Raw genomic sequence first — 24401 nt, forward strand, 5'->3', positions numbered from 1 at the left:
GTTTGGCTTGGAGGGGACCTCCAAGACCATCCAGGCCAACCTTCAACCCACCACCACCACGGCCACTAAACCATGGCCACAGGTGCCACATCCACACAGCTCTTGAACACCTCCAGGATGGGGACTCCACCACCTCCCTGGGCAGCCTATTCCAATCCCTGACTGCTCTTGCAGCAAGGAAAATGTCCCTGATTTCCAACCTAACCCTCCCCTGGCACAATCTGAGGCCCTTTCCTCTCCTTCTGTCACCTGATACTAGGGATAAGAGACCAATGTGGCACCCCCAGTGTGCAAGTGCCCTCCAGCACTTCCATTTACAGTCTCAGTGCTGGGCAGCTTGAAGCCCAGCAGCAGCAGCAGGGCTGGCCTGGGCTCAGTTCTGCCCTCCTGTTGTGTGTTTGGGCTGGGTTATTCCTGCTTTCAGAGCTGGTTATTCTGCTGGCCTCACTCTGAGCATCTGGCACTGTGGGAAGGTCTCAGCAGCTCCCAGAAGCAGGCACAGGGACTCTACTCCAGGCAGGGTGGCTGAAGCAGGAGCCCTGCCCAGCCCTTCCTCCATGTCCTACAGCTCCTTCCCCAGTTGGACTGGGAGCTGAGCAGGGAGAGAAGCTCACAAGGGACATTTAAAAGTGAGAACAAGAACTGCTAAGGGCGAGAAGAGAGAGATGGGAGGGCTCACCCCAGGCATGGTGTGCCACGGGGCTGGCAAGTGCTTGCCTGAAGCACCCTGGCAGAAGGGAGCCCAAGGTAGAAATGTTTTTGCTAGAGAAGGGGAAGCAAGGATCAAGTTTGGACACACAGAGCAGAAAGAGGCAGAAAGCACTGAGGAGCACACAAAGCATCACAGCTTTCGACAGCCTCCATGCTTCAAACAGCTTCTGCTGAGCTCCAACACCAGAGAATCCCAGAATGCCAGGCTGGAAGGGACCCCAGGATCACCTGGTGCAACCTTTCCAGGTGGTGGTGGAGTTGGCAGGAGCTGGCCCAGCAGCCAGGCAAGCTGCCCAGTGGAGGGGACTCCTCTGCTCACACAGAGCCTCCACAGCTCTTCAGCTCAAGAGGCTGCTGTGCACTCTTGGGGTGAAGCTGTTTGGCAGGCATGAAGGAAGCAGCAAGGGGAAGCCCAACCCTGCTCCAGCCCAGCTCCCAGGCACTTACTTGGGACTTGCTGTCCAGGCTGCTGCCACGTCTGGTAGGTACTGCCCCAACCCTGCGGCATGAAGGCCTGGGGACCACTGCAGGGGACAAGAGGGCAGGTTGGAGCAGACAACACACTTGGCAGGCTGTGCACAAAAGGTGGCCAGAGCAGCTCAGCTGGTACTCATGGTCAGCAGGTGCTGAGCAAAGAGGTGAGCATGGGAACACAAGGAAATGCTGCCTAGGAGTGACTGCTTGATACTGATGTGGTGGGGAAGCCAAGGTGAGGGCTCACCACACTGCCCAGCACTGTGTGCAGCTCAGCCTCCCCTCCCTGCTCTCACTGCACTGCAGACAGGAATTCTGGAGCTGCCAGTACCTGTCTGGTTTGCTATTTCATAGCTAAAATCCCTGCTGTGGTCAGGCTTATAGGATTCAGCTCACTTGCTGCTGCCTCCTAAATGCTCCCTCTTCGAAAGGCTCCACTGAACCACCACCACCTTTCCAGGGCCCTCTGCCCTTCTCCCTCTGCTTGCACAGTCCCAGCCCTTCCCCACAGCCCACCCCTGAGAGCTTACTTTTGATGAGGTGTGGCAGGTGCTTGGCTGAACGGACTTTGACCAAATCCTCCAGGTCCACCCATGCTGGTACCCTGTCAGAGAACCCACAAGCAGCTCATGTCAGCTCTAAAGGCAGGCTGGAGGCAGCCAGGGTGAGCAGTAAGAGGAGACAGTCTTAGAGGACTCCTGGAAGAAGTGACTGAGCTGAAGCTCCCAGCACTGGCAGCACACTCCAGGAGCTCAGCTCCCAGAGCAGCTGTGCCCAGCCCACACTGGGGCTGACAGGACTGTGGCACAGCTGCAGGGTTCCTCTGAGCAGCTCAGATGCTGAGGTTGGTACTAAGCCTTCTCCTCTCAAGCCCTTCAGCACAAAGGTTGCCTTTCAGTCTTCCCATGCCCCAGTTCAGTACTTTCTGTACTTTACCTGCCCAGCAGTACTCCAGCCTGACAGTACCGAGCTTCACCACCACAGCACTGCACTAACTGGAAGGTAAAAGTCTCCCTGGACCTACTGGAGCAAGGAGCTGAGTGCTGCTTTCGGGCTGATGATGCCAGGATTGGGTCACTTGCCCAGGGGCACTACTGTCTTCACAACATCTCCTCTGGTGACCTTCTCATGCCTCAGGATTGCTGTTGTGCCCTCCCAGGCAGCTTCTCACTATGCTTCTGTGAGCAGTCAGAACCTTCTGGGATCACAGCAAAACTGAGTCCAAATCACAGAATAGGTTGGGTTGCAAAGGACCTTAAAGCTCATCCAGTTCCAACCCCCTGCCATGGGCAGGGACACCTCCCACCAGCCCAGGTGGCTCAAGGCCTCATCCAACCAGGCCTTCAACACCTCCAGGGAGGAGGCAGCGACAAGGCTCTGTGGGCAACCTCTGCAAGTGTCTCCCCACCCTCACTGTACAGAGTATTTCTTCCTCGTCTCCAGTCTCACTCAGCCCTCCCCAAGCTTCAATCCATTCCCTCTCATCCTATCACAGCAAACCCTTGTGAGCAGGATGCTGGAGAGCCACCAAAGCTGCAGGCAGAGCCAGCTGGTTTTGAAGCTGAGTACCAAACCTGACTGTGCCACCCTGCAAGCCCAGTCCTACATCTGCTTAAAGAGGGAGAACAACACACCCACAAGAGAGAGCCCCAGAGCAGGAGAGGGGGCACTTACACCAACTTTCTCATCTATGAGGTGCCTGGCAAGCTCAATCTGCTGGGGGACCCCTCTGATGGTGAATATTCGTACTCCAGGGTCTGTGTTTGGAGGGGGGTTCCTCTGCAGCTCCACGTGGGCTCCCGACTGCTGGTTGATGCTCTTGATGTTCTCCCCGCCTGAAGAGAAGGGAAAGCGACACAAGAGAGGCCTTTCAGCACCTCCTTGCACACACACCTGTCGCAGCCAGGCTGTGGCCATCTGTGCGTGCCTCAGGGAGTGGGTGAGGATGGCAGCAGCCTAAGGACCCTTAGCACCCGAGCTCAGGTTGCTGCTCAGGACAGCTGCAGAGAGCATGAGCAGAAAGGGTGAGCTGCTGCAGTGGGCCGAGGGGTCAGGAGCGGCGCTAGGAGCAGAGTCCCTCTGTGGGCTCACTGCGAGGCTCCCAGCACGGCTGGGACACCTTGGCAAAGCAGAGCTGGCTGAACCCTGGGGGGTTTGCAGAGCTCTTCACAACCCTCCAGGCTGGAAAGTCACTTTCTGCCTTTTTTTTTCCCCCTTCCACGAGGCTTTCCCCACCTCACCACCAGACATTTCATTGCACTGAGACAAAGCCACCAGGCACAGCCCTTACAGCTTGAAGCCCAAGAGCATTCCCACCGCCCTGTGCTGTTGGCCAGCTCAGCCCCTTCCCAAGCCCCCACTCACCGCAGCGCAGCGCAGGCATCCTCAGGCAGCTGCAGCACTGCAGCCCCCCAGGCTCTCTCCTGCACTTGCAGCTCTGTGCATGCAGAGACCACTCCTGGCTGCTTTGCCATCTGGCCAGAGCAGAGCGCAGGAGCGCTTCGAGCAGGGCCGGCTCAAGCAGCTCCGATTCCCTCAAGCCCTGCTCGGTCCCGGGGCTCCTAATGACATTTGCTTAACAAAAGCCTGGGCCAGGGCTACAAAGCTGCGATTCTTCTGCCGGGCGCTCGCACAACCTCCGCTCGACCGCGGCAACTGCAGGCCGTGGGCTAGGAAGGAGTTTTTACCACTTGGCAATCACAAAGCAAAAGCCCCAAGAAGCCCAAGCCACCAGCCGGGAGGGCAGGGAAGGGAGCAGCGGAGGCGAGCAGAGGCAAAGCTGCTCCAGCTCGCTGCCGCTCCCCGCCCGGCGCAGGCAGCAGCCAGCAGCGCCCGGCCCGGCCGCAGTGTCAGCGACTGTGACCTCTTCAACACTTTAAAGCCTCCTCCGGGAAGGGAGGAGGAAGAAGTTGCCAAAGGGCAATTAACTCTTTCTAAATGAATTTTTGAAGATGGCTTTAACAAAAGCTGGTCGTGTCGGAGCCCTGGGCAGACAACAGCGATTGTACTGCGCAGCCAAAAGCCAGGCCACTGATTTTCACTCAAGCATGGGAAAGGGGCAAGATGAAGTTTCAAAATCACAGAGGTTTGGGGGGGGTGGTTCCCCCCCTCCCCCTCGCAGCGCTTTTGTCCGCTGCAGACCTGCGTGAAGCGCAGGATTTTCCAGCTGGAGGCGAGAGCTGAGGGATCAGCTGCTCCCTGCGGCAAACACAGGCTCCTTTGGGCCAGCACACCCTGAAGGGGCGGCAGAACTCTGCTAGGTGCCAGAGGTGCACCCACGGGTCGCAGATTGGGTTTCTCCTTCCGGGAAAGAGTTAACACTTAGAAGCAGTCTCATAAACCACCAGCCACCAGGAGACAGACCTCAAACCACCTCCCCACTCGGCGCTAACCCGGGGCTCTCTCCGCATCGGCTCCCTCCCAGACCATCACCTTGGCTCTCCAGCTTTGCCCAGAGGCTGCAAGCTCCCTGCTCTCCCGCACCGGGCTTGGTGACCTTCTCTTCCTTTCCCTCCAGCCTGGTCCACACCCGAGCCCTTCCTCCCATCCCGGCGCTCCCAACTGAGCCTCCAGAGCATGCAAATGAAGCGAGGCAGCCCCCGGGATGCTGCAGGGTGCCGGAAGGAGTTCTCTGTCCCCCATAATGAGGTGACCTGCTCGGCACATGGTGGCTGTCTACAGAGGCATTCAGCAGCCTGCTCCATTCTTCTACCTGATGGGGGGCAGAAGTGATCCAAGAGTGGCCCCCCAGCTGGACGTGAAATTGTAAAGCAATTAATCAAAGCTGCTAAAAGGCAGCGCTGACAAGAGCCAGGCCAGCCACGGTGCCTGTCAGTGCTGCTGTGTTTATCATGGAAATCCAGGGGGGCCCAGAGAGGCTGCGGTTTGTTTCCAAGCACCGCCAAACACAGAATGCTCTTGACATGTGTATGGTGCTCATCTCCACCCTGCCTCCAGCCTTTCAGAGAAGAAAAGCTGCACCTACCCACCCCTCCAGAGGAAAAAGCCACGCAGAGGATTTGCAGGGAGCCCAGCACGACCTAGCAGCTCATAAAGGCTCAGGGTCCCAAGCTGAGCAGGGATGGCCACGAGAACAGGGCTCCAGATGTTGTGTCATACAGAAACATAGCCAAGAAACCTCCTCAGCTCCCTCTGTTCCCCCTTCGGGGGCTGCTTGGAGCTGGAAGTGCAGCAGCAGTGACCTGCCCACAGCACAGAGCACAGCTGGGGGGCCAAGCACCCTCTGCTTGGCTGCTAACCTCAGAGAGCTCCACCTGCTTAGAGCACCCAGGCAGACGTTACAGGCAAGGCTAAAAGCCAAGTCCTGTACCATGGGGGGAGGGGGTGAAGAAAAGGCAAAACCCAAGCTGGAGTCTGCTCAGAAGCTGAAAAGGGGAGCAAAGAGCCTATGATTGGTCACTGCTGAGAAAACCCTACGGACACCTCTGCCATGCTGGCAGCAGGGGAGGAAGTGAGCAGAATCAGCTCTTGCCTCCAGACCTGGGGAGCACAGCAGCTCCACCCCAGGCCAGGCCCCCCCAAATCAAGGCTGCAGCCATCACTCACTTGACAGCAGTGAAGGCTGCAGCAGCCTAAGAGCAGAGGCACGGCAAGAACACCGATTACAAGGAGGTATTACAAAGCTGCAAGCACTCACATCAGCATACAACCAGTAATTAGTCCCTCCAGAGAGCTCCTGATCTGGCTGGCTAAGAATCTCTATTTTGCTGTTGTGGAAACAAAGGTAAAAAGCTGCCCTGCACCCCCAGGGCGAGCCCGTGCCAGGCTGTGCATTTGAGTGCCAGGGCAGCCAACTCTGCTCCCTGCATTTAGCTTTTCAGCACACCCTGAGCTCTGCAGTCACAAACGCTCCACTTGACTGCACTCTGAACAAGTGACCTTTGCTGCTCCCTTATTAAGGATGACTAATGGATACAGCAATAAAGTTGCATTAGAATTGGATTTTTTGTTCCCAGGCACACAACTCTCACTTGTGGCCTTCAGAGTTGCTTGGATTGAGCTTTAGTTCTTTTTGCTTTTCTCCTTCCCCCAGCTGGACCTTGCAGTGAGCTGAAGCTCAGTGGCCCTGCAGTTCCTGTGTGATGGGGAGAGCAGGTGGGCTTCAGGCTGAAATGAGAGGCCAGGTCTGTGGCATCTGGAAGTGATTTGGCTACACTGCTGGCACACTCGTGTCCTGCTCCTGCGGCCCTTGGCACCCAGCAAGCAGCTTAGGGGGCTACAGGGGCCACAGGGAAGGAAGAGGGGAAGAGGCCACAGCATGCTTCATCTCCAGCTCACCTGTGCTCAACAGGGCAGCAGGATAGTGACTGTCACTGAAACGTGGCACAAAGCCCTTCAGTCTCTGCCTCCTTCCCCACTGGGGCTAGGCTAAGCCAGCTGTGGGCACTCCAGTGCCAGTGAAGGCACATGGCACTCCTCCTGCCACCTGAGGAAACAGGGCTGCCTGGGCACACCAGGGCATTAACTGAGAGGCATCACCAGAGCTCAGGGTGACAGAGCTCCTCTGCTCCTGGCTCTGCCCTCAGCCCTGCATCAGCCCACACGCAGCTCCTGCTCTGTGCCCGAGGCTGCTGCTGCTCCGGTTTCACAGCTGTGCTGCTCTTGAGAGGAAGGCCAGAGGCCTCCCTGTCCATCTCCTCAGCATGGAGAGATTCAACAGCTAAGGCTGCCCCTGGGCAGTGACCACACTGGGCTGAGGCAGACAAGGTGCAGGAGCCTGCCTGTGCCAGGGGCAAGCTCAGGCATAGCCCAACCCTGCTGCTTCTCCCGATTCATGGACACTTCAGGGGGGTGGCTAAGAGCAGCTTACCCTTGGGAGATGTTCCACTTGCTCAGGTGGCACTCAGAGGAATGCAGCAGGGTGAAAGGAGTGCTCTGCCTGGCCCTGCTAAACTGCCCTTCAAATGAATTCTCTATCAAAAGACTTCACCAAGGAACCTGCCCATTCTCAGCCAGCTGCTTGTTATAACCACCTTTACTTGACAGCTCTGCATCAAAAGGCTCTCTCACAGATTGCCAACAAGGGCCTGGAGAGGACAATTATGAGTGAGAGCACCACGAAGCAACCCAGCTCTGCTCACCCCTGCGCTGCGTTCCCCAGCCACTAAATACTGCACTCACAGCAAGCTCCAGCCCCACTGCCAGGCAGCAAGGGTGACCATCCTGAGAGAGGAGGACTGCAGGCTCTAGCATTTGGTGTCACCAGACCCACCTTTGCCTATGACAAGGCCACACTTATCAGCTGGCACTGTGTAGGTGATCTCCTGCATGCCCCCAGGTGCTCCAATGCTCCAGTCCCCACGGCCACGACCTCTTCCTCGGGCCACGGCCAAGCTCCCGAAGCCATCTCGTTCCTTGGAAGGCAAAAGATGAGTGTCAGTGGCTTTGCTGCTGGCTCCCACCCACAGCAAAGCATGAGGAGCAGAGGACAGCAAGGGAAGTCAATCTGCCCTGCAATCCATGGCACTGAGCGAGGAAACTCCTGGAGTTCAGCTTCCCTCTGAGGGTTCTGAGCACCTCAGAGAGCTGCCATGCGAGGCAGGGCACAGCTGCCCCCCTGACTCAGGAACAGGCTTCTGTTTCTTCAGTGCAAGCCTTCCTAGCTCCTGAAATAGAGCTGTAAACAAGCATCAGCTGCCAAGGGACTGCTGGCTTGTGATGGAGGCTTCCCTCAGAGCATCCTATAGATCCTGGCACTGACACAGCTCAGAAGCTGCTGCCGAAGCCTTTCCAGTGCTGTTCTTTAAAGACCTGCTGGAATTGCCCAGCTGAAATGGACACTCTCCAGACCTCCAGGAGGAAGCTCTGAGGTTCAAAGACACTTCAAGGACACATCTGGTCTGCCTAGCTGGCTCCTCCAAAAGCAAAGGCCATGGGCAGCCCGAGCCCATCACGACATGCCTCACAAAAACTATGGAATCAAGTCTCCAAAGCAGGCCTCAGGGCAAGGGATCCAAACCCGCCCTTGTGGACAGGTTATGCTCAGGTATCCTGTCTGGAATGGCCCAGAACCTCCACTCCTCCTCAAAGGGAGTGCAGAACCTCCCCCCTGAGCCTGCCCTGCTGCTTCATCCATCTGCTTCTTGTCCTTGGCCCACGCCATGTGTTGATGTCCTTCTCTGAGTACCACACACAGGAGCACCCCTGGCCTCCTCCTGCCTCTCACAGCTACTAGACCAGAGGACTGGAGGGTGAGGAGGCATCACTGAGCACTGCTCATGCCCTGCTGCCTCAGTGCTCCTCAGTCACTGTCCTGTTACTGCTCCATTCCACCAGCTCACCATTTCCAAACACCAACTGGACAAGAGGGGCAAGCATGGAGCTACAAGAAGGCCTCAAAACACTGCCTGAGAAGAGGAAGAGCTCTTCCCACAGCTCAGCCACTTCAAACCCCAACAAACCAAGCCCAGCCCCAGGAGCAATGTCCTGGCAGCAGCACATGTGGCCTAGCAGAGGGCAGACACAACTACTGCTGCTCCTCAGAGGGTGGCAGCCATGCAGGCAGCTGCCTGCACCCAGGCTCACTGCCACGTGAGCAGCACTTGGCCCCCTCCAGGCTGCAGGACCCACCTGTGCTGTGAGGATGAGCTCACTGATGATGTGTGCTGCGTGCTGACACCTGTCTGGCAGCCCCATGACCTGTGCCACTCGTTCTGAGCTAATGCCATCATCTGTGGAGAGAGAGAGGTGCCAGGGCCTCAGTTACAAGGAGCAAACATCCACCCCCCACCTAAAGCTTCCTTCCAGCACCACCACTGCTAGAGGCACTTCCACACAACTGCCCCAGGAGCTTCCCCTCTTCTCTTCACCTTCAGCCCCTTTTCTGTGGGCTGAAAGGAGACAAACCCCAGCCCATGCTGCAGAGGGGACAACACTCAAGAGGTGGCCCTCTGAAATGCCAAAAAAGCCACACAAGAGACTGGTATCATTTTAAGAGGACAAAGGCAGCTTTGAGAGATGATCAGACAGCCAAGGACCCAGAGAAAGTTAATTGGAATTAATCAACTCCTGATCCCCAAAGGCTTTAATGTCCTGAAGGAGAACTCTTCCAGAGGAAACAGAAAGGTGTTGTTCTTCTGGTGTTTATCCACTCAGTTGCCACTCCAGGCATGACTCTGGTGCATTTTCAGCTCTGCTGTGTGCACTTTTCCTCTCTGAAAACCAGGAAGTGCCTGAGGAGGCAGCACTTCAGATTGAAACAGGTTTCAGAAGGAGACAGTGCAGCTTTAACGAGGGAGGCCTTGGTGCTGGAGCCTCAGCTCCAATTCCCTTTAGCCATCCCAAAGTGGACCACTGGGCAGACAGGAGCAGCTCTCCAGCCTCACACAAACCTGGTTTAAATTGAATCCTAACTCCAGCATCACTCTGAATCTTTTTGATCATTTCTCCATTTCTTCCTATCACAATTCCAACAGCAAACCTGGGCACAGAGACCTGATGGGAAAGGCAAAGCAGTGTGAAAGCTCAGAGAACTGGACTGGGTTCCTGGGATGCCACAAGGAGATGCTCTCAGCTGAGGACAGGCCACCTTAGGCAGCTCCAGGCCACAGAACCCAAGCAAAAGGTGTGGCCACCAACTCCCTTCCCCACTCAGTGCACTCTGCACTGCAGGAACGCAGCTTAGAGAGACAACCAGAGAAGTGCCGGGGGGAGTCCAGGGGAACTCCTCTTGGCTAAGAACACAAAATGCATTTAGCCATCAGCTGCCTTCCCCCCAGTGCCCAGCCCAGGGGAGGTTAGCAGAGTAGTGGGGAAGGACACATACCTCTATGCTGCCTCCTCCCATCCTAGCACTGAAATCACTGCGCACGCCTCGGAAGTCTGCCTGCTCTTTCTCTCGGATGATCTCCAGAACCATTTCCCTTGCTTGCTACATGGGGAAAGAAGTCACAGTTAGCTCCAAAGTCTCCTGCTGCCCAGCTTGGAGGTAGGGCCTCAACGGTGCCTAGCAGTCAGGCTTCAGAGTGGCCTCCATCTGCACCAGGGAAGCGGTGCTCTGACTGCCAGGTCCTTCTCCCACGCCCACTGGAGAGCTCTTCCTGGTGGCCTCTTCCATGGCTGACAAACCTGCCAAGGCTGTTAGGTGGCAGCTTCTTGTGTGCAACTGCTTAGAGCACTGCAGAATCTGAAGGGGACCTACAGGCAGGCTGGGCAGGGGCTGCTCAGAAGGGCCTGTGGGGACAGGACAAGGGCAGTGGTCTGAAACTGGAGCAGGGCAGAGTTAGTTTGGGCATCAGGAGGGAGTTCTGCAGAGAGAGTGTGGGGAGAGACAGGCACAGGTTGCTCAGGGATGCAGTTGAGGGCCCATCCCTGGAGACATTCAAGGTCAAACTTGCTGTGTTCCTGAGCAACCTGCTCTAGTTGGAGGTGTCCCTGCTGCCTGCAGCAGGGCTGGACAAGATGACCTTTGAGGATCCCTTCCAACCTGATGCATTCTCTGACTCCTTCAGTCTTTCTTAAGACCCTTTAGCTTTTAAAGCACCTTGAATTCACTTTGGCTTTAAATTACAGGTGGTGAAGGCCCTTTCCCAGTGGACAGAACTGAAGCCAACAGAGTAAGGCAGAAGCTGTGGCAGCACAGCAGAGATGGTGTCTGCCAGGAGCCAGAGAGCACCCACCAAGGAGGCAGGTGGGCAGTGTGGAGCTCAAAGCCACTCGAAGAAGTGAAGGCCAAGCCTGCAGCAATCCAACAAGGCTTTCTGAGACCAATCAATGTTCCTCCTACCTGCTTGCAGCCCTCAAGGCCATGCACAAGCTTGCACACAGCTCAGCCAGCAAAGCTGTAGCTCAGAAATGAGCCAGCAGCTGCCAGCTTTAAGAGAAGCCCTTTCCCTCACACCCAAAGCCTTCCTGGGACTCTGCCTCCTTTCACTTTTGCTTCCTTTACACATTTTCCACACCCCTGAGGTGTGTTTTTTTTCACAGAAGGAAGCAACTGAAGACATTTGAGAGCTGCCAGGACAGAAATAAGGGCAATGGGAGAGATTTCACAGGATCATAAAGGTTGGAAAAGACCTCTCAGATCATCAAGTCCAACCATCAGCCCCAGACCTCCACAGCCATTACACCATTCTGTAGAGACGTCAAACACTGCTGCAGCACCCAGGGAATCCCAACCCCAGGATTCATCGAGCTCCTTCAGTGCTTTCTCAGTGTGCTCAACTCTTCTAAGTGATCTCAGAGGTCCTGTGCAGCCTCCAGGACAGCTGGGCACGACTCAGGGCACAGAAGATGGGACAACAGCACATCTTGCGTGGCAGAAGCCACCCGAGAAGCAGCAGCCCTTGAAGTGTGACTGGGTGAAGAGCAGCAAGCTGCCACTGAAGCCCTTTTTGCACATCTACAGCTCCACAGCAAGCAGAAGACTCGTGAAAAAAAAGGCCATCCAAGGGCCCTCTTGCAATTAGAGGCTTGAAAAGCACAACCCAAAGCTGCCAGCCCTGAGTGCCATCAGCTGCTGCAGCACTTCCTGACCAGGGAAACCCTCTGAAACACAACCATTTTTATTAGGCAGGAATGCTAAGCTCCATTTAAGTGCTTAGCAAGGTATGAAAAGCCCTTGCTGAGACGTGGAACGTGCCAGAGCTCGACTTCAATGCCCTGCAACCTCCCAGGCCCCAGCTGCTGCTGAGGTTTCCCTACTTGGAGGTGCAGGCAGGAGCAGATGAGTGGAAGCCTGGCACAGGGAGGCCGAGGTGCCAGTCCCGAAGCAAACCCCTTGGTGTCAGGAGTTGTTGTGGGATTTGGTTTTGAATGACCTGCGTCAGTTGGCTGTCTGAGCTAGGGAGCCCTCCCCCGGCGCTTCTCAGGCGTGCTCAGGGTTCCCTGTGCTGCACAGCACACAGCTGGCACCTTCTGCTACAGGCTGCCAGGCCTTCCAAAGCTACTTCCTCCCGACGCTCCTCCTCAGCTCTCCTCCTGCCGTGGGGCAGCTCCCGGCTCGCACTGCCCACAAGCCGCCGCCTGCTCTCCTCTGCTCAGAGAACCCCAGCGGGGCCCAGGAGGCGCTCACAAAGGCGCCGCAGCTCGGTGCCTGCCTCGGCCGGGGGCAGGGCTTGTGTCTGTTACCTACCTGCACTTTAAAGGCATCTCCAGTAATCCGGAGAGGTTTGTCTGCTCCGGTGGGCAAAGGACCGTCCTGGATCATGATCATTTTCACCCCCGTTCGCTCCTGAGGGGAAAGCACAGAGCACTTTGCTGAGCAGAGCCCCTGAGGCAAGGGACCAGCTTTTGGCTACTCAGCACTACCCAGGGCACATCAGCAGCTTTACAGATCTCTACTTCAGCTCTTCCTGGGTCATTAGAGCACAAACTGACTGCCAGTGAAGGACTGCCCAAAAGCCTGCTGCTGAAGCTCTCAAGTGGCTGAACCCCTTGCAAAGAGAACCCCTCTGCCTCAGCAGCTGCTTTTCCAGCCCCTTCCACAATCTGTAGCTATCTGCATGGAACAGTTCAGAAGTGAGCAACCTTAAAGCTGCTGGATGATAGAGGCCTCATCGAGGCACTCAAACCCCTACAATGGTAACCCTGACCCCCTTTATTCTTCAAAACCCCCTCTTGTTACCAGAGGGAGGAGCCAAGAATGTGCTGAGCAAAGATTCAAACACAACACTTGCAATTGGAAAAGAGTAGGATGGGTTAAATAACAAACAAAAAAGACACAGGGCAGCTTTAGCACAGAGCAGCAACAAAGAGAGAAGCAGAGGAGTCTACGACAGCAGGGCTGGCATGAAAACCTAGACCAGACTCAGCCTTGTCTTGGCTACAGGGATCCCCTCCTGAAGAGCAGGCACCAGAGCTTAGCTAAGGCACAGGAGTTCCTTTCCCAGTCCTGGCACCACTCTGCCTCAAAGCCCGGGGGGGGTTCGTTTGAACACCAGGTTGGAGTGCAGCTCTCGGCAGGCAGAAGAGTCGAGTCCCTGCTGGAGAAGGGGAAGCACTGCAGGCTCCGGGCTCCAGCCGGCTCTGGGTGCTGTAGAGAAGAGAGCCCTGAGGGATGCCTCTTGCGCACCTGCAGCTGCTTTATTGTTTCACCTCCTTTGCCGATGACCAGCCCCACTTTGGACGCCGGGATCAAAAGCTCCTGAATGGTGCTGTTGCCATCAACATCGTTGTGAAAAGCAGGTCCGTTCCGACAGCGATCTACAATCTGCCCCAGCAGCCGCTTGGCTTGGCTTGGGAAGAGAACCAGGGGAAAGAACCATTAGACAACACTGCCCCACAGCACCCAGAGCCCAGGGACCAGCGGGATGGGAGAGGAGAAGAAGTGGAAAGATGGAGGAAACCAGAGGCAGCACAATGGTTGCTTTCTTTGGCTGTCTGAAAACTCTTGGATATTCTCTCCCCTATCCCTTCAGAGTAGGGAGACACTGGCACAGGTTGCTCAGGGAGGTTGTGGAGCACAAAATCACAGAATGGGATCAAAGATCTGATTCTGTGCTCCACAACCTCCCTGGAGGTGTTCAAGGCCAGGCTGGATGAGGCCTTCAGCAACCTGGGCTAGTGGGAGGTGTCCCTACCCCTGGCAGAGAGGTTGGATCTAGATGATCTTTAAGGTCCCTTCCAACCCAAACCATTCTGTGAATTCCATGATTGCTTCTAAGCAGTTTTGATTTTTGGAAGGGGAAGAGAGAAGGAATAGCAGCAGCAGGCTCTGAGCTCTCTGGAAGGCTGAGCTCCAGCATCCAGGGTGCTCATTCTGCACAAAGGTGCTCTGGGTCCTCAGCTTTAAGATCTACACAATCTTGGGTAAAACTCAAGCTCTCCTCTCTTTCTTGGTCAAGACAAAGCCCCCACTGCTCTGAGACTGACACAGCACAGGGGCTACCCTTGCTCTGCTCTGCCTGCTCTTACCAGCAGCACCAGGACACTGTTCTAACAGCCTCTGCCCCAAGCAGTAGGTGCTGGAGCTACACAGCAAAGCGAGGCAAGGATACTGCAGCAGCAGCCAGTGAGAGACTGGGTTCTTCTACTCCTGGTGAGAAGAGACACACAAAGAAGCATTTGGGAGATTAAAGATCCCTCCTCTAAAACTCTTCAGCACATCAGAGGTAACTGGCAGGGCTCCCCTTCACCTTCAAGATTCCTAACAGCAACACAGCCCTTTCCTGCCCTTCTCAAAGTAGGTGGAAGAAAGCCCAAAGCAGCAGCTTCCCCTCTCCTCACACCAAGCCACATCAGGCACCCTCGAGGGGCTGTCTTCTCTCTGGTGACCTGAAGGATCAGTGCAAAGCCAGCCCTTGTCAGCAGACAGTCACCCAGGCAGCACCAGAGGTGGTGATCTGAGGGCACACACAGGTCACAGCACTGCTTTTTGCTGTCTCTCAAGGCAAAGCAAAGCTGGAGCTTCTGCAGGCCCACTTCAAATGTGCTGGGAGAACCTGCAGAGCAGGGGGGTTCTGCCCAAGCTGCCTGCATGGCTGGGGGGAGGTCTGCCCAAGCTGCTTGCAGGGCCAGGGGTGTCTGCCCAAGCTGCCTGCAGGGGTTTGCTCAATTACCTGAGGAGGTTTTTCTCCTCTGCCTCTATACTTTGCATGAAGCTGTTTTAGTGCCAGTGTACACACATCAGTTAAGACAGGACATCTTTCAGAGGAGAAGGGAATGAAGCCTGTTAGGTTGCCACTGGACAGAACTACTCAAAACCCTCCTCTCAAAACCCCTTCCAAAGGGGTCTGACATCTGGACTGGTTTCCTTAGTTGGTTTTCTGTCTGTTCCCTAAGAGCAAACCAAAACAAATTGTTCAAACGAGCAACTTGACAAGAATTTCAGCACAAAAATACACCAACTTCCCCCTAATTCCATGTCCTCAGCATCCTGCTCTGCTCCACAAAGATCCCCACTTTAGAACCCAAAAGAATCAAATCTGTTTGTTTACACCTTCCTTCGAGGCAGCCACGACTACACTGCCCTGCTCTTTGCAGAACCACGAAGTCTTCACTACACCTCACCCCCACTTTCCCCCACATCCATCTCATCAGGCATCCCAGCTTTTGATTGCTTTGCTCCTGTGCTGAAAGACCCTTTGCTGAGGGGGGAAGAGCACTGCAATCCCAGCCAGAAGGCACTGCCTGCCCCGTGACGCGAGCTGGCCAATTGCATTGCTTCCGGCTCACTGCTCGCAGCATTACGGTAGGGATCAGGAGACCTAAGCACCCTTAGCTCCCTCAGGGATGGAAGAATGATGAGTGCCTCCTCCTCAGAGGGACCAATCTTTGTGCCCATGTATTTTTTTCACTAGCAAATGCAACTCAAAGATTTCCAGATGGATTTTAAAAAACCCACCTACCCAAAGGCTGGGGAGAGAAAGAGCAGCTCCATATGTTAAGTGTGTTCCTGTAAGCCTGAGGATCCTGGATCCAGTTCCAGCAGGAGGTCCTCAACTGGTTTGTGAGAGTCTCAAACTCAGCTCCTGGGAAGGGGGAGGGAGGAAACACTGTCCCTAAAGTTTCTATAGGTCTAGAGGGCAGCAGTCCCTGCTGGCTGGCCTCGTGTCTCTACCATGCAGGGAGCAGAACGCCAGGCGTTGCTTCGCTCCTTGGCAGCAGCGCAGGGGCAAGCACACCCACGGGCCTCATGCTGCTCTGCCACAGCACCAACACCTCCAGGAGAGTCTGGAGTGGCACCAACAGGCTTTGGAGGCCTCATGCAGCCCTTCTCCAGCTGGAAGGATGCTCATCTCAACGGGAGTAGGGAAGCACAGGGGAGAAGAGAGGTGCCCTTCAACAGCTTAGCTCAGTACCCTGGAAAGCTGCAGTCAGAAAACTGCTTCCTGGGTGCCCTAAGAGCAACCTGGCCCTGAGGAGGGGAATTCCACTGAGACTTCTGCAGAGGGTTCACACTGCAAGAGGAGAAAAAGCCTTCGGGGTGCACAGTTTAAAGCATCAGACCAGGAGGTTCTATGCTCCAGAGACCCTCAAGTTTCTCTAGGCCAGCACTCGCTGGTGTGGCTAACCAGGCAGCACCACTGACAGAGCACAGCATCAGGGAGAAGAGAGAGGAGGAGGAAGGAGAGCAAGGGAAGCAGCACTCACTCGATGCTCTCTGGCGTCCCGGTGAGCACGCAGGGCCGCTCGGGCATGCCACCGCTGTCTGCGGAGGAAGCAGAGAGGAAGCTCTGAACACGTGGGACTGGAAGATAGCAGCTGCTCGGCACTAGCAGGCACCGAGAGCAGCACTGCCCCCTCTCCACACTCATTAATGAGCTCTAAAACATCCAGGGTCAACGTATTGGAGATTTCCTGGACGTCTGCATTATTTTAACCCCTAAAAGGAGGGGTGAGAATCTGGCTCAGGCTCAGCAGCAGCTTCCTGCACAGCACTGCAGGACAGCCAGCTGCAGGCAGGCACCGGCAGGCAGCAAAAGGCCAATCCCATCCTTCCAGGCCGGCCAAGCCGCACAGAACTGCTGCTGCCCTCCGGCAACGTTCTGCCAGGAGCTGGACTCAGCCCCAGAGCCGAGCACCGGTGCCACCAGGAGAAACTCACCAGGTCTGCAGCGTGGCCTGTCCGTTTGCCTGTCGATTACTGACAGCTGCTGAGTCGTTTCATTCCCCAACCCTCCTGCCAAACCTCTATGCTCTGCCCGTCAGGAGCTCAGCCCCGCAGCAGCTCTCCCGTGCCCAGCACATCCCGGTCGATACTGGCGATGCCAGGTGTGAGGAGCAGCTGGCCTGCTGGGCACAGCACCCTTCCACACCAAAGCCTCTGCACCCACCACACCAAGAGCCTCTTACCTGGAGCAATTTGAATTTTGCAGCCAGACTCTGCCTGGATCCTTGAGATCTGCTCTCCTCCCCTGCCGATGACTGCAACGAGTTCAACAAGCGTCAGAACACCTCTCTGCCAAGCAGCTGCAGAGCACCTTCCCCCTTTTTACTCTGCTGCAGCTATCTATAAAGGAACAGTGTGACTCCAGGATTGCAGAAGAGGCTGACACAGCATGACCCAATCTATCATCAGATGCTGCCAAATGTTATTCTGTTTGCCTGGGGAGAAAATAAACCAAACCCAAAAGGCCTGTCTGGGACTGGAGTGGAAACAGGGAGCCTGCAGGAAACAAGGTGGCAGCCTGAGTGCTACTAGCTCAGTCCATCTAGAATGGGTTGGGTGGGACCTTAAAGATCATCCAGCTCCATCCCCCTGCCATGGCCACCTTCCCCTAGCCCAGTGATTCGAGTGCACTCTGCTCAGCCTGACCCAATGAATCACTTCTCTTGGGTACCAAAACCAGGTAAAGACTTTTGCTTTCATTCTCTACAATTCCTGTTTCCCTGTCCCTCTCCAGTGGCTGTGACACTTGGCTGCCCTGCACTCACACCCTGACAGGCTCCAGCAGCCTCCAGTGAAGACCACCCCCAAGAGCTCCTGCAGGCAGCACAGGAGCGTTCCACAACCAGCCACGGCAAAGAGAGACAAGGCCAGCACCACTCACACCCCTGCCAGGCTGCACAGAGAGCACAACTGGCAAGTCAGACAGGTCTGCCTGCCTCAGGGTGCTCCCACAGAGGCAGCTCTCAGCTGTGGGGTTTGCCACCCTCCTGCTATCTTCCTGCCCCCAGACCAGGATTAGATTGAGCATGGAGATGCTGCAGCAGCAAGGTGTGAGCTGCCCTCACGGAGCCAGAGCAGCTCTCAGCAGTCACAGCTTCACACTGCACTGGGCTGAAAAGGACCCACGAAGGTCATCTTGTCCAACCCCCTGCAGGCAGCAGGGACACCTCCAACTAGAGCAGGCTGCCCAGGGCCACACTAAGTCTGACTTTGGAGGTCTCCAGGGATGGGGCCTCAACTGCAACCTGTCCCAGTCTCTCCCTACCCTCACTGCACAACTTCCTCCTGATGTCCAACCTAACTCTGCCCTGCTCCAGTTTCAATCCATTGCCCCTCACATCCTATTCCCTATCTGAACAGTTTCTCCCCAGCCTCCCTGCAGGTCCCTGTCAGAAACTGAAATCTGCCTGGAGCCTTCTCTTCTCCAGGCTGCACAACCCCAACTCTCAGACTGTCTTTGTAGCAGAGCTGCTCCAGCCCTCTGATCACCTTCATGGCTTCCCCTGGACCTGCTCCAGCAGGCCCATGTCCCTCTAGTGATGGAGGTCCCATAGCTGGACACAGCAGGGGAGGTCTCAGCAGAGGGGCAGAATCCCTCTGTCCAGCTGCTGGCCACGCTTCTGATGCAGCCCAGGTGCCACTGGCCTTCTGGGCTGCAAGCGCCCATTGCTGGCAGGACTGATAAATGAGGAGGCCTGGCAGAAACCAAGGGAGTGTTCCCTCTGCAGGAATCTGAGCTACAGTTTTGCAGTGGCTTCAGAACTTCCCACACCAAGGGGCAATTACCACAGCTGTTCTCTGCCTCTTCCCTCTGCATACATCCAGAGGAAGAGACGCACAGAGCACAGCAGTGGAAGGGCCTGAGCAATCACTGCCGTAACAGAGCAGCAGGAGGTGTCATTGGAAGGAAGAGTGATGATCATCAAGAGGAAGAGAGAAATTAGGATCAGGCTTGAAAGAGAGCAGCAGCAGGAAGGCAAATGTGGGAAGGGTGCTCAGCCGAGTGCCGCTGGCTGCGCTTCCCTGCAGCACAGGAAGCAGGGAGCTCAAATCCTCCTTGCTCCGCTCAACTTTAACATCTCAGTGTTGGTTTCCTCCCTCAGCTCTCCCAGTACTGCATGCTCCAGGGAAGTAAAACACTTCAGTGAAGGGGAATAAATCCACTTCTGACTCAGGCACTGTCTGAGTGGGAATTTCAAGGAGTGAATCACTTTCAGCAGCCTGTACCAGAGTCCTCTCCTTATCCCTAGCACGTGGAGCTTTTCTGTGCAGTCTGCACCTGAAGTTTAAGCTCAGATCCCCTGGTCCCCACCAAGACAACATCAGACAAAGCTCATCCAAAGCCAGCAAGCACAGAAACCTGTGAGCAGGTGAGAACCAGCAGCATTCCTGCACAAAAAGCATGGTAAGAGACACCAGAAGCATCCCAGGTACTTACTAAATCCAACCATTTTGTCAGGCACTTTGAACTCTTCTGTTATTACAGCCCTGGAAAAGAGGGGAAAATAAAACCAATGAAAAATGAATCACAAAGAACAATCTGGAGCCAAGCATGGCCCTGCCATGGATGCCAGGCAGGGCAGAAGGCTTCTGCACACACAGGTAAACAGCACATCGTGCTCACAGCTGCTTGTTTGGGAAGGGACCTCCCATGGGCACCTCACTTCTCTGCTGGATCCATTCCCAGCCTCACCTCCAGTGCTTTCAGTGGAGCTGCTGGAAGCTCCTCTTTTGGCCATTCTTGCTCCAGGCATTCCACAGCAGAACTGAAGCTTCTTTAAGTATTTAGCCCAGAGCTTCCAAGGCCTCACCTCTGTGCACTGCTCTGGGCTGTGCTCCTGCCCAGACACTAGTCAAAGCCAATCCTAGAGCCACAGAATTGTTTGGGTTGGGAAAGCCCTCCAAGATCATGCAGTCCCTGAGAGGTTGTGGAGTCTCCTTCTCTGGAGATCCTCAGAACCCACATGGAGGTGCTCCTGTGTGACCTGCCCTACGTGGTCCTGTCTGGCAGGGGAGGTGGACTCAGTCTCCACAGGTCTCTTCCAACCCCTAACACTGAGTGTCCAACATCATCCCAACACCACTTTGACCACTGAACTCTGGCCTCAAGTGCCAAGGGCACACAGTTCTTGCACACCTCCAGGGGTGGGGACTCCAGCACCTCCCTGGGCAGCCTGTGCCAATCCCTGACCACTCCTGCAGCAAAGACATTTTTCCTCATCTCCCACCTAAGCCTCCCCTGAGAAAATTTCAGGCCACTGCCTCTCCACCTCTCCCTAGTATCAAGTGATAAGAGCCCAACCCCACCTCACTCCAGGAGGTTCCTGTTGGGCTGTCCTCTCCAATGTTATGCCTTGGGATTTTTTTGCCTGCTTGTCCTTATCTCTCTTTCTTTGAGTTTCTAAGAGCTGTCTTCAACCACCCTTTCAGGCCTTCCCTATCTCAAGACTTCCATATCTGCTGCTCCTTGGACCTTTTCAATGTCTCCCTGCCTCAACACACAGCCCCCAAAGCTATTTCTTAAGGCTTGACCATAGTCAAGCAGGAAGGAGTTCACTTGGACTGGGTGTTTTTAGCTGAATCACTTCCATCTTGTATCCAATACCACAATGAGTAATTTGCAACCTCCACCTCCTGAGATGTGCAGGACACACAATCTGCTCAGCAACTCAAGAGCAGGGAAACCTCTGCATAACTCAGTGCAGGTCTTGCGGTGAGGTGCATCAAAATCTTCCCCATCTTTTGCTTTAGGTCACTTAAGGGAGGAGTAAAACACAAGTCAGAACTTCCCCAGCTGCAGATGAAGGCTTCTGCCCTGCCCTGCTCTTCAGGCTGAGCATCACTCTTGGTCTGCCCTGCAGTAACCGCAGCCTGCTGCCCACACCGCCTGTCCTGCACCATTTGCTAACCACTCTGTGCTGAAGGGGTGGACAAAGCAACCAACTCAGCAGATCAACACCACCAGACCCAGAGAGAAACCAATCCAGGCTTGGGTTTCCTAGTAGAGAGGCTGCTCTTGGGTTGGAAGGGACCTCAGAGAACATCTACTCTAATCTCCACAGGCAGGGAGGTTGGAGTAGAAGATCTCTGATGTCCCTTCCAACCTCCTCTGATCGATTTTGCAGTCCAAGGCATTCCTTGCCTAAACATCACTCCTAGAGAAGAGAGGTGGGAAGGGAGGAGCAGAGAGACAACTCCACCTCCACCTTTCTGTGCCACACCAGCTAGAGTCACAGAATCACTAAGGCTGGAGAAGTCCTTTAAGCTCATCACATCCAGCCTCCTACTCCACACCTCCATGACCACTTGACTGTGTCCCACAGTGCCACATCTGCTTGTTTCTTGAACACCTCCAAGGATGGTGACTCCACCACCTGCCTGGGCAGCCTGTTAGGGCACCAGCAGAAATGCTCCTCCCCTCCTACTCCAGTGAAGACAGACAACTCCCAAAGACCAGGATTTGAGGGAAAGGGGGAATCTCACACAGGATGCCTGACAACACAAACCTGCCTTGGTGTCCTCACACCACCTCTGACAAAGGACCCATCCCAGGTTCTATTTGTTCAGTTTGGAGAAGAGAAGGCTCCTAGGAGACACCTTCCAGTATCTGAAGTGGGCTACGAGAAAGCTGGGGAGGGACTTGTTAGGATGTCAGGTAATGATGGGACTGGGGGGAATGGATCCAAGCTAGAGGAGGGGAGATGTAGATTAGATGTTAGAAAGAAGTTCTTGACCATAAGGCTGGAGCAGGTTGCTCAGGGAGGGTGGAAGCCTCATCCCTGGACACTTTCATGGCCAGGCTGGACGTGGCTCTGGGCAATGGAAGGTGTCCCTGCCCATGGCAAGGGGTTGGCACCAGATGATCCTTTAGGTCCCTTCCAACCCTGACAGTTCTGTGATGCTACACCAACCAAGCCAAGCAATAGTAGCAAACCCAACAATCACTGAAAACAACCAAAGCAACCCACAGAGAAAGCCCCAAGCAGCCCAAACTCTGCCTCCCCACACACTGACCACTTCCAATGTTTGTTACAGTGCCATGGGTTTGGTTACTTTTTTCCTTCCAGGGCAGGAAGGAGAGAAGAGAGAATTTCTTCCTCTTGGTCCTGCAGATTAACAGGAGCCAAATCCCAGTTTCCCACCAACTCCTCTTTCTTCATCACAACAAACAAGCTTAAAGGGTTAGGAGAGAGCCCAGCCTGGAGAAAACCCAAGCTGACAGTTTCTCTACATTCTCAACCTCTTGACTTGCTAACACTGCTACAGATGGTGGATCAATAAACAATTAGAACTGATCAATAAATAATAAAACATAACCCACTGCTTACCTTTGATGTACCAGGGCCCCTAACTGGTTACCTACTGTGGCAGAGAGAGAAAAAAGGACAAAAAAATCAAAGCATTAGCACGGATAAACTAACTCCATCCCCACAGAAAAAAGAGTTCTTACCGTTTCATCAGAAGAGAGAGAGGAAGAAAAGCTAAACAGCAATTTAGGTTCAGTGGCTGCAATGAATGTGTTATGCAGGAGAAAACAGGAGGGGACTTCTTGATCAGCACATAGCACAGCCCAGGGTCCAGCTGAACACAGGATAGGGAATTGATCTGTGTCTCCCCATGCTGAGAGTCAGAGGAGAAAATCCTGCCTGCCCAAAGCCAAATCCCTGCAACTAAGCTGCCCCCACCCCCCTTGCTCAAATTAAGCTCAAAGTAGTAAAAAATAGGGGAGAAGAGAGAGAGGGGGAAAAACAATAGGGGAGAAGGGAGAGAGGGGGAAAAACAACAGGGGAGAAGGGAGAGAGGGGGAAAAACAACAGGGGAGAAGGGAGAGAGGGGGAAAAACAATAGGGGAGAAGGGAGAGAGGGGGAAAAACAATAGGGGAGAAGGGAAAGGGGGGGAGAAAACAGCAAAGAAGGGAAAGAGAGCAAAAAAAAGGAGAGGAGAAAAAAGGAAGAAAAAAGGAAAAAAAGAAGAAAGAAAAATGAAAACGAGATGGGGAGGGAGGGAAGGAGCAAAGAGAAGTTTGGGGCAGCCTGCTGTGCATCAACCCCAAAAAAAGCTGTGCAGGGATTCAGAGGAGGCTAAAAGCAGTCAGGAGCCCCCAGCACCTACTTCTGTCTGTGTCTCTCAGCTGTGCTCCATGGAGCCCACCCACACGGAGACCTGTCGGAGGAGAAGGGCTGATCAGTAACCTCATGCCCCCCCCCAGTGATGCACAGAGGGCCACAGAGCCTCCCTGCCTGCACATTCCAGGCATACCTGGGCTGGGAGCTGGGGGTGGCCCAGCTCTGCTCAGCGCACTTCCCTCTCCAGCTGATTTCTCTCTCCCCCCTGTCCAGCTCGACCCCACCAAGCTGAAATCTTTCTTCTCTCAGAGGAACTGCTGCAAAGTGGGGACACAGGACCCTGCTGGGCTCCCTAACTGGCCTTTGCCTGCAGCACAGCAGCTCAAAACCAGACCATTTGGTGCTAACAACCAGCCGAGGGATTACATTGCACGCCCGGGGGGTGCAAGGAGTGAAACAAATCCAAGTGGCTGACAGATGAGCTGTGAGAATACAGATGCTGCCTCCAACTACCTTGCAGCCACCTCTCAGGGGAGGGTTAGGTTGGAGAGTAGGAAAAATTTCTTCCTTGCCAGAGTGGTCAGGGATTGGCACAGGCTGCCCAGAGAGGTGCTGGAGTGCCCATCCCTGGAGGGGTTCAAGAACCATGTGGCCATGGCACCTGGGGATAGGGTTTGGTGGCCACGGTGGTGTTGGGCTGGAGGCTGGACTGGATGACCTTAGAGAGCTTTTCCAACCCAAAGCATTCTGTGATCCCATGAAAAAGCAAGGACGTGGCTCCTGGCTCCCACAGCCCAAAGGTCTGTTTCTGCTCCACACCTCCACTCTGCTCCCACGCAGAGGCAAGGGCTGGGGCACGCCACAGGGGCTGGGGCACTGCAGCCTGCTGTTCTGCTCTGCTCCACCATCTCCCTCTTCACACCAGGGAGGGGCTGCACTCCAACAAGCCACACAGATGCTTCCCCTTTTTACACCCATTGAGTCCAATTTAACTCTGACTGCAGTCATTTTACTGCCAATAAGGAAAAAGTACTGAATAAAATCAGCACAATTTCATTCTAATGGCACCTGCTGCTTGCTAACTCTTCACTCTGCTCCAAGCTTCACCTTAACTGAATTCCACCTAACAGACACTCAAAACAAAGGTGGATTTTCCCTTTTTTTTCCCCAGCCCATAAAACAGAGCAGTGCCTCCCACTAAATTAATGTGCCAATCTCATCAAGAAGATTTTCACGGCTAGAATAAACTCCAAGTGATGGATGCAGCTGCTGCAGAGCAGCCTCAAAAGTATGAAAAGCAAACCAGGATCAGGGAATCAGCACAGAATGGAATCATAGAAAGGGTTGGGCTGGAAGGGACCTCCAAAGCTCATCCAGTCTAACCCCCTGCACTCGGCAGGGACATCCTCCACTAGAGCCCTGTCGAGCCTGACCCTGAATATCCCCAGGGACGGGGCCACAACCACCTCCCTGGGCAACCTGTTGCAGAGTTCCAGCATCCTCCTGGTGCAGAACTTGCTTCTCACATCCAATCTCAGTATGCTCTGCTCTCATTCCAAACCATTGCCCCTGGTCCTGT

At 54.8% G+C, this 24401-nt stretch overlaps 1 protein-coding gene across 4 annotated transcripts in view; it reads right to left on the bottom strand.

Moving 5' to 3' along the window:
* FUBP3 (far upstream element binding protein 3) overlaps positions 1 to 24401 on the bottom strand; it is a 39434-nt gene that overhangs the window by 2863 nt on the left and 12170 nt on the right. Inside the window, exons 3-16 of one of the 4 annotated variants that reach the window (XM_064170882.1) lie at positions 22869 to 22919; positions 22084 to 22114; positions 19194 to 19243; positions 16939 to 17010; positions 16237 to 16294; positions 13217 to 13379; positions 12278 to 12376; positions 9971 to 10075; positions 9537 to 9639; positions 8776 to 8876; positions 7418 to 7559; positions 2860 to 3020; positions 1716 to 1789; positions 1159 to 1235 (exon numbers count right to left, since the gene is read on the bottom strand). In XM_064170882.1, the coding sequence (XP_064026952.1) occupies positions 1159 to 1235; positions 1716 to 1789; positions 2860 to 3020; positions 7418 to 7559; positions 8776 to 8876; positions 9537 to 9639; positions 9971 to 10075; positions 12278 to 12376; positions 13217 to 13379; positions 16237 to 16294; positions 16939 to 17010; positions 19194 to 19243; positions 22084 to 22114; positions 22869 to 22919 (1287 nt within the window). Of the gene's footprint in view, positions 1 to 1158; positions 1236 to 1715; positions 1790 to 2859; positions 3021 to 7417; positions 7560 to 8775; positions 8877 to 9536; positions 9640 to 9970; positions 10076 to 12277; positions 12377 to 13216; positions 13380 to 16236; positions 16295 to 16938; positions 17011 to 19193; positions 19244 to 22083; positions 22118 to 22868; positions 22920 to 24401 lie in introns of all 4 variants that reach the window. The other 3 variants (XM_064170881.1, XM_064170884.1, XM_064170883.1) reach the window with 3 other exon arrangements.

This window comes from Pogoniulus pusillus, chromosome 35 (genome assembly GCF_015220805.1).
Source record: "Pogoniulus pusillus isolate bPogPus1 chromosome 35, bPogPus1.pri, whole genome shotgun sequence".
In the NCBI taxonomy this organism is placed as follows: domain Eukaryota; kingdom Metazoa; phylum Chordata; class Aves; order Piciformes; family Lybiidae; genus Pogoniulus; species Pogoniulus pusillus.